Raw genomic sequence first — 17860 nt, forward strand, 5'->3', positions numbered from 1 at the left:
TCGTCGCCTCCACCTCAACCGCGCCGTTGACACATTAATATTATTTAAGTACGCGCGTGTAATGTACGTACATATTCGTCACCCCGCCGCGACCAACACGGCCGATATCAATACTCGTAACGACGTGCCATTAACAATAAAATATTATAATAATACGACGCGATATATAATTACTATATTATACCACCCGTGCAGTACACGCAGGCTCGGTGACACCGTATAGGTGTATTATCATCCGTCGTGTGCACATCAGCACGTCGTCATATCGCTGTCGCGCGCACACAAACACACACACACACAAACTCGCGGTCGAGCGCGGTCGGTCGTCTATATACACGTGAGACGGGCGCGTCGGGCGGCAATCGCTTTTCAGTCCGTCTTCAGGCAGTGTCGCGCGTCCGTTCGTCCGTCCATCCGTCCGCCAGACCGCCGCCGACTTTTACCCCGAATTCCGTCGTCCGTCGTTTGGACTACCGTTGCGACCGAACCCGTAAGCATTGGCGTCGTCCCGAACATGTAACGCGGCCGCCGCCGACGCGGACGGTGCCGCACCATCGCCGCCGGCCCGGACGTGCCGCCGAGCACCGCCGCCGCAGCCGCAGCAACCGTCGTCGTCGCCCCGGCTGGCCGCTATGCTCGGCGGGTTCTTCAACAAGCCCGTCGGCCGGCAGTACGTGGCAGCGTTTGTCGGTAAGTATATTATAAATTATAATCCATCGCGATTAGGACCGGTTGACGACGGGAGGATGGGTTAGATGCGAACTGTGGTGACTCCGGTGACGACGTTAGACGTGTCCCGTACAGACCGCCTTAAAATTCAAACAAATTTAGTCGGAGTTCGTTTACGATGTGGTTTTAAAATAAATCGTAGTCGGTCGTTTAAATTTTTAGCACGAGTAATAGTTATTGTTTTATTGAAAAAGGTTTACTCGCCGTATAAGTCTAAGACGTGTAATGTTTACTATGAAATTAAAATATTTTAGTTTTATTTTATTATAGACGTATCACGATTAACGGTGCTTTTAATATTGGTGGTTTTGTTATATCGAGTAAAAGTGTTGTCCTCTGCAGCCTGTACAAGAGACTTCTGGCGCCGTCACTTGCACAAAGTCCATTTATCGTATCGCTATTAATATACTAAACGTAATAATAATAATATTGCGCGACGAATACATCTAACGCTTTACCATAACGTGTGCGGTAAAGGTCTATTAATTTAATAGTAGGTAAATTAAAAGTCACTCACGCGTTATGATCTTAGTCCGTTCCGAAGCGCCACCTTAAGTGCATATAATATTATGCACGTCGCTATGCCGAGGGCGTACCTGTTCATTAATATTATAATATTATTAAGTGCTAAGTGGGCGATAATTATGCATATTTCGAGCAGTCGCAGCCGCGTCTAACCGGTCTATAGAGTTTCTGTTTTCCGGTCTCTCGCCACTAAAATCTCCGCGAATCGTCGTCGATTCCGCGGGGTTGTCGTTTATTTTAGTAATCGCGACTAATTAAAAAAATTCATCGATCGCCACGACATTACACTCGTTCCCGTTTTTGACGACGACCTGCTATATATCTCAGCGTTTATTTATATATCGATATTTATTTTCCCTACCACCATATTTGCACAGTCGTTTCAAATCCATAAACCTATAGCTATACATTTTTTTTCATTACGTACTGCAGGTCGTGCAAAACCAACCACGTCCCCTCCACTTCTACCGTTTACCAACCCCACCACTCGAGCACCCAAATTAATGTCGGTGTAACGTGAACGAGTACGATTCGGTTGTATCAATTTCGTAAAAATTTAATCGGGTTAATATCATACCCGCAGTATATTATATGCATTAGGTAGTATAAGTAGTATATATAGACACCGAGTACACGATTCAGGCGTTACTCGACTGTACTACACGTACACTAATAACTAACGAAACTTTGCGCATAATTAAATAACCCATTTAGATTTAGCGCAAAGTTCGTATGTGGATTTAATTCAAAAGTCGTCACTTAAATCACACGTGGCACATTATTGTTATAATGCAAGAACATCGCGTACGGCGAATGTAGGTATCCACTAGAGAGGAATTTCAATAAAATACGAACACTATGTCTACTCCTACGAATTTAGTATAACATATATACTACGAATATCTCAGAAGAGACTTGTGGTAGTCGATTATGTCTTTCAAAATGGCAGCGTTTCACATCAGGTATTAATATATTGGACGTTTTATATCTCAACGTAGGTATCTATACCACATTTATTCGAAGCTGTTCGGTAAAATTTCCTTTCGCGTTTTCGAATTAATTATTTGTAACAGCTATGTATTATATTATTATTGTTTTAATCCTTTTATCGTGATTATTATTTATAAGCTTTTTGATGGTAATATTTAAAAATTTATTTTTGAGGAATTGCAAGAAAATAATTAATATTTATGCAGCATATACTATAAGTATAAACCTACGTCTTAATTTTATGAAAAATACAATTTAAACTGTCGATTTAAAAGATTAACGATACTATATATATTATATATATAATATATATTTATAAAGGATTAATAATTATACAATAACAACGAGATTAAAAGCTTAAGTACGTTAATGTTTTAATTTTAACCGTACTAATACTTAATTGGTGTAAAATATTTTTCATCTTGATATAATAGCAGTATACCTAAGGAAAGATCAGTCGATTTTTAGTTTTAGAGTATAGGTAACGCTGATTCACAATATTATTGCAACTTCCTATACTTGTATTATATTATGAAACATATAATTGTTGACAATAACACTACTAGCGTTCGCAATAATTTATCTTCAATTTATCATAATTGAAACTAACACTTTTCAACTTCATGATTTCTTTTCTTCAATCGCTATTATTGTATTACGTTTATGCCGCATATTATATGTTATTATGCCGGTTCGTTCATTAAATTTTATTATTTTAATCTTTTAATGTTGTCTACATTTAGACCATACTGATTGGTTAGTTACATTAGGAAATAAACATAAATATATTCTAATATTGAATACGGATTTACGCGTATCTATACAACGTAAAATTGTAAAATTATGTCATTCCTAATTTTTCTATTAATTGAATTATTTATTTGAACATGTGATATAATTTTAATTTTACCTACTGTATTTCTCGTTTTAAAGCATTTGTTAAGATACAACGTGATTGATGTAATAATCAGGAAGTATAAAAACGTATTATTTTTTCGAAGTTTTGGTCTAGCTATTGTTAAAAATAAAAATTGGGCATATTATTATAGAATTATGAATGTATAGTATTTAAATATTATTTAACTTTCTTTTAATTTAGATAAGAGCATTTAAGACTATTTTAATTTGTGAAGATAATTTTTAAAACAAAATTACAAATGATAATACTAATACAATTAAAATACAAATATAACGTTATAGCAACAACTGATTAGTAGATGAATCGATGATCGAGTTATTAAATTTAAGTTCTAAGAATTAAAAAAAAATTAATTTAAGTAATAAAAATCAATTCCTATCTAACCTTGAACAATAGCTATTACAATGAACCAATCAGTTGAATTAAATGTTACGATATTTAAATAGTAGCTTAAAACATTTTCCATATTTTAATTAGTTTATAACTTATAGATTTGTATGTCATATCAAGTCAAAAATGTAATAATACCATATAAAATCGATCAAAAGTACCTTTAATAAAAAAATAAAGGTTTAATTGAAAATATATTTTCATAAATTTGATCAAGTGAATAACTTTATTGCCTTCCCTACCCCTCTTTTATTTTATGCGGCTGTGCGCTGTATATGCATATGTTAATGTAAAAATGGATCCAGTCCGTAAAATAAATAAATAAAATATAGTAAACAAAAATAAAATTGTATAGATTAGTTACATTTTAAATAATACAAACACACATTTTATTTTATTAAAATTTCTATAAATTAAAATCTGTTTTAAATAAAATATAGGATAATAATAATTACTGTAACCCAACAATCAGGTTGAACAGTTTAAATATGAACACAATTCTGTAAAAATTCTTGGATATATTATTATTTTAAAATTGATTTGAGTGATTGTTTAACTTATTGTAGAATCTTAGTATCTATTAACAGCATAGTATACTATCGATGATTATTTACAATGGCGTAATTTGATCATGTTTATGGAGGGGAGGGGGGTAAAATATTTGTACATTATGTCTATTATCTTCCCCCTTCCACCAAAAAATTTGTTTTATATTATAATTAAGCACCTATTAATACAACCATTATAATCTATACATTTCATAATACATATTTAAATATTCACAATTATAAATATATTATATAATATAACTTTATTGGTACTAAGATTCAACTTCATCACAAATAAGTAAATAACAATAAAAGATTCAATCTACAAGACTATTTGATCATTTTAATCCTTATTCATTAAGTACTTCTGTCTTCTTCAGGGTCAATTTTAACATTTTTTATAAACAACTAATATAGCAAAACCATTAATCGATTCTGCGGAATAAAAAAGTTAAGAATTAGACTTGAATTTGATTTCTACCACATAAAGCTTATAAAAAATATTTTAATTAAGGATCAAACCTCAGCCATTGTGTTTCTTAAAAATGTTTTTGCTCGAGTTAAAAACCATCGTTTTGGCGAAGATGTTAAATTTATACAAAAATATGTTTGACTAGTTTTTTTTTAAATAAAAAAAAGTCATGGGGGGTTACAACACCCAAATCCGTACCTTAATTACACTACTGGTTGTTTATGTTACTCTGGAAGACTGTAGCATTTATTATGTAAACGTATTACAGTGGAACACCTGTTGTAACTTTATAAGTCTCAAGGTGATTCCTTGAAAGGCTATACTCATAATTAATAGAAGTTTGACGGTTTTGCCTGGTTTCAGTTTTGAATATCGTAGTACTATTATAATAGTGCTAATTATTGATTTAGATGAACATTTTATTCAATTTAAATTGATTTTAAATAACACAGTGAGTATGAAATATTAAAAAAGATATCTATATAATATGTTAAAAAAATTTTATTGTATGATAATGTGTAAAAGTTCAACTGTATTTCAAGCAATATCTAAGTATATGTTATGAAATTTTTTATTTTTTTATTTTATTCATTTTAAATTAGAGTATTTAATATACTTTATGCAGTAAAGTAAAGTTTAAATCATTTAGTTAGCTAATGATAAAGGAAATTATTCCGTGGTGGATTTTTTCAAGTTAATTTTTATTTTTGATCACTTTTCCGACTAACGTTATCCAATTAAAGTATGGTCGATTTTGAGTAGTAGGTAGTAGGCTATATAATTGACTTGATATATTTGGGTTCTATTAATTTTCATGATTGACAAACTTCTATCAGAGTAATAGTGCTATGTTTTAAGAGTGCGAATCGTTTCTTAGAAGAATATTAATAATCTGCAGACGGTGATACATACTACTTGCATCTCAGTTTTTATTTAATAGGTAAATTATTGTTTGTTTCGGTTAAAAATTACTCGCGTTCTAGCATTACCTACCCTTTTTTATAACCTAGTTACATTAATTTGATTTTCTACTCAAACGATTTTTGTATGTAAATTAATAATATACGATGTATTCGTTATATTCGTATGCTTGTATAGTTCATAATATCTATAATTGTATACTACAGTAATACACAATCATTTAAAAAATGCTGATCATTAAATTTTAACTAAATATTATAGGCGATCTAATTATTACATAATACTTTTTTATTTTAAATTCAATTAAAGTAGTCATCATTTATTACGTATATATGACTCATGTGTAGGACAAATGACCAATTCGATGTCAATTTTATCCAAATATTGATATATTTGTGTTATAAACACGGTCAATTGACAAAAAAATAATTTTTATGATTTATTTTAACACTTATATTCCAAGTTAACGATATTGGTTCATAAATTAACTAGTAAAAGTATATATTTTACATTTTTGCTATACCTACTGTTTAGTTTGGTAATTTATAAACCAATTTGTTTCACATAATAATGTTAATCCATCATAATTAAAATATATATTATATTATATATTTAATATTATCCACAGTAAAAAAATAAAAATAAAACACTTATTTTGTAAATTAGTCAATATGTTTTACTTAGTTATTTATTTTTTTGTTAATTTGTTACAATAAAAATAAAAACCTAAATAAGTAATAAGTAATCAAGTATAAAATTCAAAATAAAAAAAAAAATTGTATGGATAACTATCGATTTATATTGAGTATTGATTTTAGTACAGTTAGATAACATAGATAATAGTGCGATATAGTTGACTTATGTACGTCCTCAAAATGGGTCTCAAGTTATCGGTTGAATTTACTACCTATAAAATAAACCTATTTGGAGGACACAAGAAGTGTATAGGCGCTGCTAATATATTTCTCTTAAACACTTTTACTGAACTTTAAAACAACTCTTTTGAATTTTCCAATGACAGAAATGAAGGTTTAAGTTCGAAAACAAAGCAAGTTATAGTTGTAGTGTTTGGGGATCTCGATACGCTGTAAAAATAATTGACATCTTTGTCACGGTACATTAAATGTTATTCAAACAACGTTTAATATAATATAATGACGGGAGTAAAAGTGAGTAGAGTATTTAGTAAATAAAAATAAACTTAAACCGTACTCAAACACTAAACTTTAATTAGAAAATTGAATTAAAAGTATACATTTAAACATAAATAGCGTAGGTAGAAGGTATTATCGAATATATTTTATGCGTGGGGTGTTTCGTATTTAAGAGTACTACTTAGATGAAATACTTAATATTTTATAATTATTATTCGGCACACAGCGTATTGCCGCTAGGTATTGTATACCTACTTGATATCAAAGGTCTGGTTTGCGATTTTCGGTGCCAGGTACATAACATAAAGCCTGTGATTTTATAATTTAGACACTTATTAAAAATAAAATCTATGTACCTACTAAAAAATATAATTAAAATGAAAAATACTTCGATCCATGATGATATTATAATATTAAATTAAATATTAAATATATATATATATATATTAATATTATGTATTAAATTCGTTATAAATGTATAATCTATTAGGCACCCATTGAAAAACGTCTATGAAAAATTTCTTGTGATGTGTCAACAATGTCTTATGTCAGTAGATTGCCTTTAAACGGAATTTCCGTGATTATTAGCATTTAACACAAAAAAAGGAGCACTGGTCCGATCGCGCCGAATACTGAGTTCGTACAGAACACTGACCGACTGATAAGAAAATGCTCAATTTATTATAGCAAAATTACGTTTCAAATATTTTATGATAACAGGAATCAGTGGGGAGGACATCGATATAATATTACAGGTACTCGATTGAGTCAGGCCCTGATCGGTACGCATATTTAAGTCGTGTGTACACTGGCGTATAAAATAATATGCGTGTAATTTACAGCCGACGTCGAGGATGAATATACCTTTTGTTAAAATATAGTAAATACGTAATAACTAGCAGGCATGCGTTTATCGTTGGTGTAAAATAAACGCCAGTGTCGCTCGTATACACCTCGTCTACAGTCATACGGATTCGCCAAATTCCATAATAGAATACTATTATATGCGACCCAGAAGTGAATATCAAAAGCAATAGCTCGTGTCGTAAATCAAATTTTTTTTTTCTAATCTCTCTCCCACTCCACGGGCGCTCATATTCTCTCACTCTCCTTCTCACCCTATCTCTCACACATGCAGCATACACGCGCATACACACTTCCGAATCCCTTTTACGTTCCGGGTCGTGAAAAACATCGGCTGGCCCGGTCGTATAATATACATACCCTCGCCAGAGTGTATAGTGTATGTGCACCAGTCGTGCGTGCATGTATATTGTATATATATAATATATATAGGGAAATTCCATTAACCCGTTACAAGTTAATGGCTGCTGCGGTCACAAAAGCATCCCTTCGTTTTCTAAACTGTTCAGAACACATGGCGCCTCCGTATATTTATATGTATGGCGTAAAAACGCTTATTTAAACACAGTCCGCTGTCAAATGATCATTTGCACTCTCTTTGCGGGACGTCATCGCGGCATCGTCGTCCGAAACACTTATTACGTTTATTCTCACATGTCGGTTTCATGACGATTATTTTTTCGCCGCCGCTCATCGATGTGTAGTATACAGGAGGTTAGGGGACTACAAAAGTTTATGCTGTTTTTCCGACCCTCGCTCATTTTTTTTTCTAATAGCTTTATTCAGGTTTCGACTGCGCATACAAATTCGCACGTAAAAACGGACGGTCGGCTTTACAAAAGTGAAAAATGTGGGTCATGAATTTTTCCATTAGGAAATCGTTACGTTCTATACGCTTATATATATATAAGTTTATATTATATAGATATAGTAGGTATATATGTATATTATAATATAATATATATATATATAAATAAATATTTGTATATACCAAGTGAGTGGTATTTCGTACCCGGGGTACAGCGGTTTTCGTAACACCGGATGTGAAAAATGGGCTAAATAATCAAAAAGTTCCCGAAAAGTTAATATTGCTTGGTTTTAGTCTCACAGGTAAATCCAACGAACCCCCCGTCGACTCGTAAATCTTCTACTGCACGACTTCTGAAGCGAAAAAAGCGTTATGTTTTCTTTTCTTTATCCGTGAGGCGGCAATTATTGTTCTTTATGTAAAAACACCGATAATTATTGTCAACAACAATTGTACATTTGTACAAGCCGACCTTTTTCCTATATTTAATCACAGAGTATAATAATATCACAATCGTTTAATAGTCAATATAATACCTATTGTTAAAATGTCAAATATTGTATTGATAATTAAAACGTATATTTAAATCCACGTAAAAACTGAACAATGACAAAATTATAAATATCATAGTACATAATTTTCACGTTTATTTTGTAATATGATAAAATTAATTATTATTAGTTCTTATGTATAAGTAACGGTCAATAACTGACTGAGTTAAGTATTAATGATAGTTCTTTTTTTTATTTTCACTTTTAAATTGTGAACAGTTTTTAAAAGGTTTTAGTAATCTACCTTTATATATATAATTTCTATTGATGATTAATCTATTTTTTTATAGAAATTCCCCCCTCCACTGCCACACGAAAAATTATCAAAATACGCCACTAATAAAATTTAATGTGTAAAAACATAATATTATAGGAACCATTATATATCATTCACATTTTTATTAACTTTTTATATTTATTACATTTTATACAAATGCCATTTATAGCCATAAATATTAAACTATTGTTTTAGTTGCATAATTAATTTCAATGTTTTAATTATTACAAAAACATAAATCTTTTTTATTATTCCTTTGATATTTGAAATTTTAAACATTTATATCATTATGTAACACTTTTAAATCATTTATTAATACATAATCATATATTTGCATAATATTAATAACAATATTCATCATTATCTTACACATATTATTTAATGGTTACATTTTCATTACATACTTGGAGTAATCAACAACCTTTAGACTTTAAAACCGATTGTTGTTATTGTTGATATTATGTTCTCATGGAGCAATATTTAAATAACATTTAATTAAATGGTCGAGTTTAATGTCGAATACAAAATTAAAATTTTTAATTCTCTATATTATTTCATCGTATTATAAACAAAGTACCTAACTAACAAATTTAAGAGAGATAAGAGTAGTGTTACCGACAACCACACAACAGCACTACCTACTATACGAATTGTTCAACAGGAAAACTTTTACTTAAATTTAAACTTTTGTGCACCATTTCGTCTTTTTTAATTATGAGTTGGTACATTAAATTTCTTGTGTAGTATATGAATTCTGTCTCAATGATGTATATCATAAACGTAAAAAGGTTTGGGTTCTACCTACATCTATTCCATCAAATTCACTTTCATAAAGATTCCACGTACTGACATACCTATCTAACTTTTTGATTATTTAATTTTACAGAAGAAACGTAAATTGTATTTATAATGTGAAATTAATTTATTGTGTTCATGTTAATTTTGAAGAAATATTATAATATTGTTGTTTTTGTTTAAAAATTTAATTTTAATACAAAAATACTAGAAAAGAAACCTACAACAAGGAAACTTTTATAACTTTTCAATTTAACTAAAATCTAGTATCTTATTTAAAATAAATTTTATATTTTTCTCTTATATCATTACGATCATAATTTATTGCATACATAAATCGTGTGTAAGACGTAACAAATACATGTAACATTTAACAATTTAAGTATCCCAATATTTAGAGTAGGGTCACCAATAGTAAATCAAAAAACCATTTAATCCATTTAAGTCTATAGAATGTATTTACAAATAAATAATAAAAATGTAGAACTTTTAAAAAATAAGAGCACTCTTTTTATATAAAAAAAATATCAAATCAGAACTATTTTATTAGTTTGTTTACACAATGTTTAAACTATGAATGAATAATAATGCTATTCAGTTTTATTTATATTTTAATATTCATCTGTATTTTGACTGGTTTTTAAAATAAAGTACGATCTATTATTAGTTAAATTTTTCTCTAGACAAAATTAAAATTTTAATGCTTGAGCTAATTGTTGCTCATCTTCCCAAAACAATGAAAATGTATTATATTTTTAAAAAAAGTACATAAATGTGATACTTAACCTCTGCCATTATCTTTGAATACAATTTGTATGTCAATTTTAATGAACATAGTATTCACATAAGTTCTATGTTTAAATAAAATATTTTATTTAAATCCTCCATGAAAAATTTAGCCAAATTTTATACGATTGTAATTTACAATTAACTTCATAGTATTAGGTTATTTAGTTATTAATTCAAATTTCTGTACTTAAGAACAACTTACATGTGTATTATGTTATACTACATAGCTAGCCAGCTAGGTAATAATATAGTATATAATATTATTATTATAAAATTTGATTTTATATATTATTTCAAATATTGTTTTACTTTCATTTTGCACAGATTTTAATTATTACAATACTAACTAATAATTTTTATTTTAACAATTGCTGTGCTGTTAAATGAAAATTGGAATGTTATTCTTTATTCCAGAATTCAGACCTCGTTAATGCATTTTCAATTGTATGATTTATTAATTTTGTATTCCCTTGTGATGCAAATTTGGACTCATTATTTTAAACCACAAAACAATTAAACAAATCCATTAGCATGAAATTATAGGAATAATAATCTATTTTTTTATTTTATGAGTACAGTTACTGTTATAGAATATGGTTTAATGTATTCTTCTTTTAATTAATTAGATACATATTTTATGTACTACCTATACTGCGAATGCAAAATATTTGATTTAATTTTAATATATTAACAAAATTTATATATGCATATTGAATATATAAGTTATTTTTTTTATTTATTATTAAAATTGAATCATAGTTAGTAACTAATTAATCTATTTCTACTTTGTATAAAAAATGTTAAAATATTTGTTACAGTATATATTTATATATTTCTATAGTTAATTTATTAATAGGGTTAAACACTATCAATCATAAAATGTTCATATTCAAAATAACTAATTTTTGTTCATAAATTTAATACAATTTTACATATTTTTTTATAATAACTATAATTTAGGTAAGTATAAATAATTTACTTTTTAGATGGGTATCTCTAATGACAAACTCTAAAGAAAATTTTTGAATCAGTAAGTTTTTGTAACTCCATTTTTTGTTTAGTTAATATTTTTAAAATATTTACGGTTTCAAACTTTTATCATATACTCGGATACACGTACCTTCCAACTTTAATAAATATTATAGTATAATTGTAGTTAACTAGTTTAAAGTGAATTGTATGAAGAAACTGACTCCCAGAAGATATATTTCTTTAATAATATTAGCTTCTTTATGTTTTTCTTCTTTCTCGACTTTGCTTAACGATTATTAAACATCTTGATATTTAACTAAAGCTAATTAATAATATTTTTTATTCACTATTCAACAATTCAGTTAAATAATCATTAAAAAAAAAAAAATATATATCTCACCAAAAAACGATCAATAACTGCTTTATTCTGAAGACTTGTCGTGTAAATTTTTGGATTTAAAGTCTTCTACATCAAGTCTTCTATCATCTGTAATTGAAAAAATTATATACAAATAAATAAATAATATAATGCACTTAATTGAAATTATTATATTTATTATGTATAATATGGGGATGGATAAATCAATATTCAATTATAAATGTATATTGTATATTATAGGTTTATACAAATCCTCATTTTTAATTTTTAAAATTTTAAAATTTTAAAAATCAGAATTTAAGTTAATTATTATAGGACCATATTTTTTTTAATGCAATGTAAAGTAGTATTCTTTAGCGATACAACTTATTTTTTTAATGAGAACCACTGCTTTTATGATAATTTATGGGGGAGATAACTTTTTAAAAATATATTGTATTTATACATAAATCAGAATTCAAAAAAATGCTAAATAGATTTTGAGTATAAATAAACTTTAAGTTTAACTATTGAAGATAACAGGCTTAGAAAATATGAGATTATATTTTTATAACGATATAAAATTTATAGTAATAAATTGTAAATTATTATAAATTTATTAAAAATTGAATTCAAGTTTAATAATAGGTAATTATTAGACTTAATATAACAATTAAATCTACTCAGAGCCGTGTCTAGTAATTCAGGGCCCCGGGGCAAAATTTCATTTTGGGCCATAGGTAGCATATTAATCACAAATAAAGGCTCCCCCCCCCTTAACACGGCTCTGAATCTATTTAATATTTGATGTAAGATCATTAACTGCTAAAGACTATTATATTATCTTCATTCGTTGGAAAATACAATATAATAACTCAAATTTAAAGAAACTTCTCGTAAAAATTTTGAAAAAAAGAAAATTCATTTGATTATTAACACAATATACTACTCATTAAATTATAAAAAAAATATCTCAATATTTGAAAATATTATAGTCTACGAGTATTTAGTACAACTAACCAATACAAAATTCAAAATTTGAATAAATGCACTATTTTAGAATAAAATGAATACTCATGTTTGGTGATGAATTACCAAATCAACACTCTGTAGTTTATTATGTATAATAATATGTATATGAATCAGGTTTATTTTTCAGAAAAAAACTCATAATGTTTGACAATGCATTAATCTATGTTTTGTAAGAATGTAAAGCTCAAATTATTATAAACATTAAAGTGATATGTATATAGTACATTTGTTTACGATTTAAATATAATACTGCAGTATATAGAACGCACACCTCATATTCGATTATGTTGGTTATAATATACGAAGTTATTAGATCACTCGTTAATGTTTGTGTATTATCTTTTATTGAAACGCACGCGGTTTTTTTCTTTGTTGATACATCAGAGAAAAAGCGGATCAGACATCAAAGAGAAACGAGATCTATGTTTAACTCAAACAGGTAGAAATAGTGCTCTTTACTTCAGAATCATCCAAAGCTTTATGAAAAGTTGGCTATTATATTATTTTCTTACTGCTTTGTCGAACCGCGGCCTAAGCGAATAAAGTTGAAGTGCGGTCGTATATAATAAAATATATATTATATATGATGTAATATAATATAAAATAACCAATCTCGTAGTTCTTTGATGTTGTTATGTGTATTACTGAATCTTGCTGATGACGTGCGAAAGTCGTTCGATCTTGGTATTATATATTACCTTGTATATCTGTATCCAATATCTATTATTGAATATTATTTATCCATTAAATTTTATAATTTTAAAAAAATACCCTTAAAAATATTACCATTGAATCATTCTCAGTAGAATACAATAATTTAAAATATTTTATAGTACATTTGATTGTTATAAAATCAGTCAAAATTGTTTATGATAAATCCACTTTACCCTACGTTCATAATATTAACACAACCCACGTACGATATGGACGTACTTAATGACGTGATCAGAGAATATTAAATAGGTACCTAAGCATATTCTTATACTCAACAAGTAAATACGAGTGATTCTTGGTTTTTTTTTTTAAATTATACCTGTAACTGCTTAGTATTACAAAATATTTTTTTTCTGGAATACATATTTTAAAAAATGATATTATTTAGACTAAAAATATAATCAAAAGTCTTAAAAATTCTCATTTTAATGTTAATTGCAATTTATTGTCATTTTACATCGCTAGATTATTTACTTACCTATTTATAGTCAACCCATTATTTATAATTACTATTACCAGGGTTGTGTAGTTAACGAAGTTGCATTCCGATTAATTTTATTCTGAATTCAAAATGAATGGGATATAACTCAAGATATGACTACTTTAAATATTTTTATGTTTTATAAAAACTATCCATTTGTTTATTATAAATTCGCAGATTCTTCCTCGCACAGCTTTAATATTTTATAAACATATCGATTCATTATCTATTTATTACCCACGCTAGCTTTCGATCGGAACACAAGTCCATAACGCCTAATTATGAAGTAGCAGGTATATCACGTCATCTCGTAAAATTTTTAAAATTTCTAGCGAATATTTCACTCGTTTCGGGAAAGTCGATGGGTGGAATTTGCAAGTCCGGGCGCGCGCCTCTATTTTATAATATATATTATTATTGTCATTATTTTAATATAATCGACTTGTGTTTGTTTGTGTTTGTTTAGCGTCGCTGTCGGTGATGATGGCTGGCACGTCGTTGGGTTGGCCGTCACCGGTGTTGGCCAAGCTGTCCAACGGCGGGCTGACGATGGTCGCCACCAACGAACAGCAGTCGTGGATGATCGCCATGCTGGAACTGGGCAACCTGTTGTCGCCGATACCGTTCGGGCTGCTCGTGGACAAGGTGGGCCGGAAACCGTGTCTGCTGCTCACCGGGCCCCTCTACATCGTCAGCTGGCTCATGGTGCTGTGGAGCAGCACGATCGGAGTGCTGTACTGGGTGCGGCTCCTGCAGGGCGCCTGCATAGGCATCATAACCACCGTGGCGCCCATCTACATCGGGGAGATAGCCGGCGACAGCATACGCGGCGCCCTCAGCACGTTCTTCAACGGCATGCTGAACGCCGGCATACTGTACGTGTACTGCGTCGGGCCGATGGTGTCGTACGACGCGCTCACGTACTACTCGCTGCTGGTGCCGTGCGCGTTCCTGGGCACGTGCCTGTGGATACCCGAATCGCCGTACTACTACGTGCTCCGGGACGACGACAAGAAGGCGCACGAGTCGGTGGCGTGGCTGCACGGCGACCAGTCGGCCGAATCGGACGTCGTGGTCCGCGAGCTGATGCGCATCAAGGCCGAGGCCCGGGACGACCTCCGGCACAAGGGCTCGATGCGCGACCTGTTCGGGTCCCAGTGCAGCCGCAAGGCGTTCCTGATCGTGCAGATCGTCGCCGCGGCCGACGTGCTGTCCGGCATGACCACCGTGCTGGCGTACGCCAGTTCCACGTTCGCGCACGCCGACACCGACAAGACGCTGTCCCCGGACCAGTTCACCATGCTGCTGGGCGTGCTGATATTCTGCACCACGTTCGTCACCGGTTACCTGGTGGACAAGCTCGGCCGCCGGCCGCTGCTGCTGTTCTCGTGCTTCGGGTGCGGCGCGTTCGAGCTGGTCACCGGGCTGTACTACTACAAGCGGTGGGTGGGCTTCGAGTCGCTGGGCGCCTGGATACCGTTCACCGCCATCGGGTCGTTCGCCGTCATCTACAGCATAGGGCTCGGGCCGCTGTTGCCCACGCTCCAGGGCGAGATGTTCCCGTCCAACGTCCGCGGCCTGGCCAGCGCCATCACGTCCGTCACGCTCACCGTCATATCGTTCGTCGGCCTCAAGATGTACCAGGTCATCACCGACCAGTGGGGCATACACGTCAACTATTTCATATACGGCACCGGATGCCTGGTGTCCTTCCTGTTGATCTACCGGTTCCTGCCCGAGACCAAGGGCAAGACGTTCGCGCAGATCCAGAGCGAGATCATGAAGACCATCGTCGACGACGACCGGATGTCCCGCAGCAAGAACCGCCGTAAACCTGTCAACGCCAACACGTCGGACGTTTAGATCCTACCTATATATATATATGATTATCGCTGACGATCAAATCACCTGCAGTATTGTTAATAAAAATAATAATAATTACGAACGAGTTGCGATAAAATTATTGTATTATAATATGTTTTCGTTTTCGTGTGTGTTTTTTTTTTCTGTTCATCATTCTCTTTACATTTCTGTATAGTATTAAACTATTTATACGTTTATACATTATTATTTATACATATAGTTGTTAGATAGGACGTAGGTATAGTATAAATATATTATTATTATTTTAATACACACACACACACACACACACATATATGTATATAATTCATAATGTCGACGACGACGAAGAAGCCATTCCGCATTATTATGTAGGTAATACGCTCGTACATATAATATTATATATGTGCGAGTGCGTACGTTACACATCAAACGACCCCAGACGATGGTCGGCGGCCAAAGGTACGACTGGTCGGTACGAGTGAGAGGGGTAGAGGGTGGAGATTTTGCGAAGCTGACGTGAGGTCGGTTTTCCTTTTTGACGTTTCGAACTCGAATCTTCCACCACCGCGGCGGTGGTAGTGATCAATAAGACACGTCGCCGTCGCATTTACAATGCGACCGAAAAGGGGCCGCAGAAGGGAGCGTATACGGCATCACTGCCATACTTTTCGTTCACGTTTGATTGACAGTCATCCTCTACCATATACACGCGATCACACGCACACCGCACTACAATAATACACACACACATATATATATAATATAAACGTATATCTGAGTCCCGAAGAGGGATAAAGTTGCGGAAATTGCGTTAAGCTTCGTTTTGCTCCGAAAACAACGCGCACCGGAGACCCTAATCAATCATAAATGATTTTAGTGACATGTTCGGTGAAGAAGACTATATATAGCTGTACCGCCCGCCAACCGAAAACCGATCGAAAATAATTTCCATACGTCAAAACCGCCCGAACAATGTTAATTTATGTATATTTTTATACACCGAATGTTAAAATAATATATTACCAAACATCGCTGTACCGTAACATATTATATTATATTATTATTATGTACATTTATGTATAACATATTGTAGTAGTTACTTTCTTATTGTATGTCTCTCTGTATATATATATCCTATAATGTCACGAAATAAATAAATAAAAACATATATAAAAATATTAACTAACCGATGTCACGTTTATTTATTTCAGATATTGTTTTATGATACTCTTGCTATTGTACATCTATTATAAACCTACTATAGTACAAGTAAGTACGTGAAATTGGAAAAAGAGAGGTATGCAAAAATTAATACAACAAACAGCAAAAAATAATCCACACATCATTATCACCAACTCGGCGTTTAATATTAGTAGTAATATTTTGCAATGCGATAGTCGTATACCTACGTTTACCGAAGTTTTCATTAAATATTGAATCATTTTGGCATGCTTTGGTTACAAACTTTCGTTTGATTCGGAGCAAAAGTTTCAAAAATAAGGTTTGTGTATTCGCGATTATGAATTTATACTCATTTCATAAGATAAACCGTGACAGTTTACTAAACATCATTGAATAATAATAGTAGGCATCATAATTTATTAAAATGTTTTTGCGAGAGAATAAACGTTAAACTAACTTTTAATTTATTTAATTTCAGATGTTCCTATATATAGGTACGTAATAATATTATACAGACGACGCAAACATATATTTTACCGGGCTC

The 17860-nt window shown here is 31.5% G+C and overlaps 2 protein-coding genes across 3 annotated transcripts in view; one reads left to right on the forward strand and one right to left on the reverse strand.

The window, feature by feature from the left end:
- The window catches only part of LOC114131563 (uncharacterized), a 190268-nt gene that overhangs the window by 125151 nt on the left and 47257 nt on the right, over positions 1 to 17860 (reverse strand). For both annotated transcript variants that reach the window (XM_050200626.1, XM_050200625.1), the window contains one exon: positions 12105 to 12191. The gene's annotated coding sequence lies outside the window, so the exon portion shown is untranslated. The remainder of the gene's footprint in view (positions 1 to 12104; positions 12192 to 17860) is intronic.
- LOC114131561 (facilitated trehalose transporter Tret1-like) lies at positions 101 to 17316 on the forward strand. The gene is made up of 2 exons (XM_050200628.1): positions 101 to 690; positions 14756 to 17316. The coding sequence occupies exons 1-2, from the start codon at positions 633 to 635 to the stop codon at positions 16150 to 16152; spliced, it is 1455 nt and encodes a 484-aa protein (XP_050056585.1). The 5' UTR covers positions 101 to 632; the 3' UTR covers positions 16153 to 17316.

This window comes from Aphis gossypii, chromosome 2, assembly GCF_020184175.1.
Source record: "Aphis gossypii isolate Hap1 chromosome 2, ASM2018417v2, whole genome shotgun sequence".
NCBI classification, from domain to species: Eukaryota; Metazoa; Arthropoda; class Insecta; order Hemiptera; family Aphididae; genus Aphis; species Aphis gossypii.

Bases quoted from the DNA above. Each gene is read 5' to 3' on its own strand.
- LOC114131561 (XM_050200628.1), top strand. From the start codon at position 633: ATGCTCGGCGGGTTCTTCAACAAGCCCGTCGGCCGGCAGTACGTGGCA. The intron at 691-14,755 runs GTAAGTATATTA...GTGTTTGTTTAG, and splicing joins GTACGTGGCAGCGTTTGTCG to CGTCGCTGTCGGTGATGATG.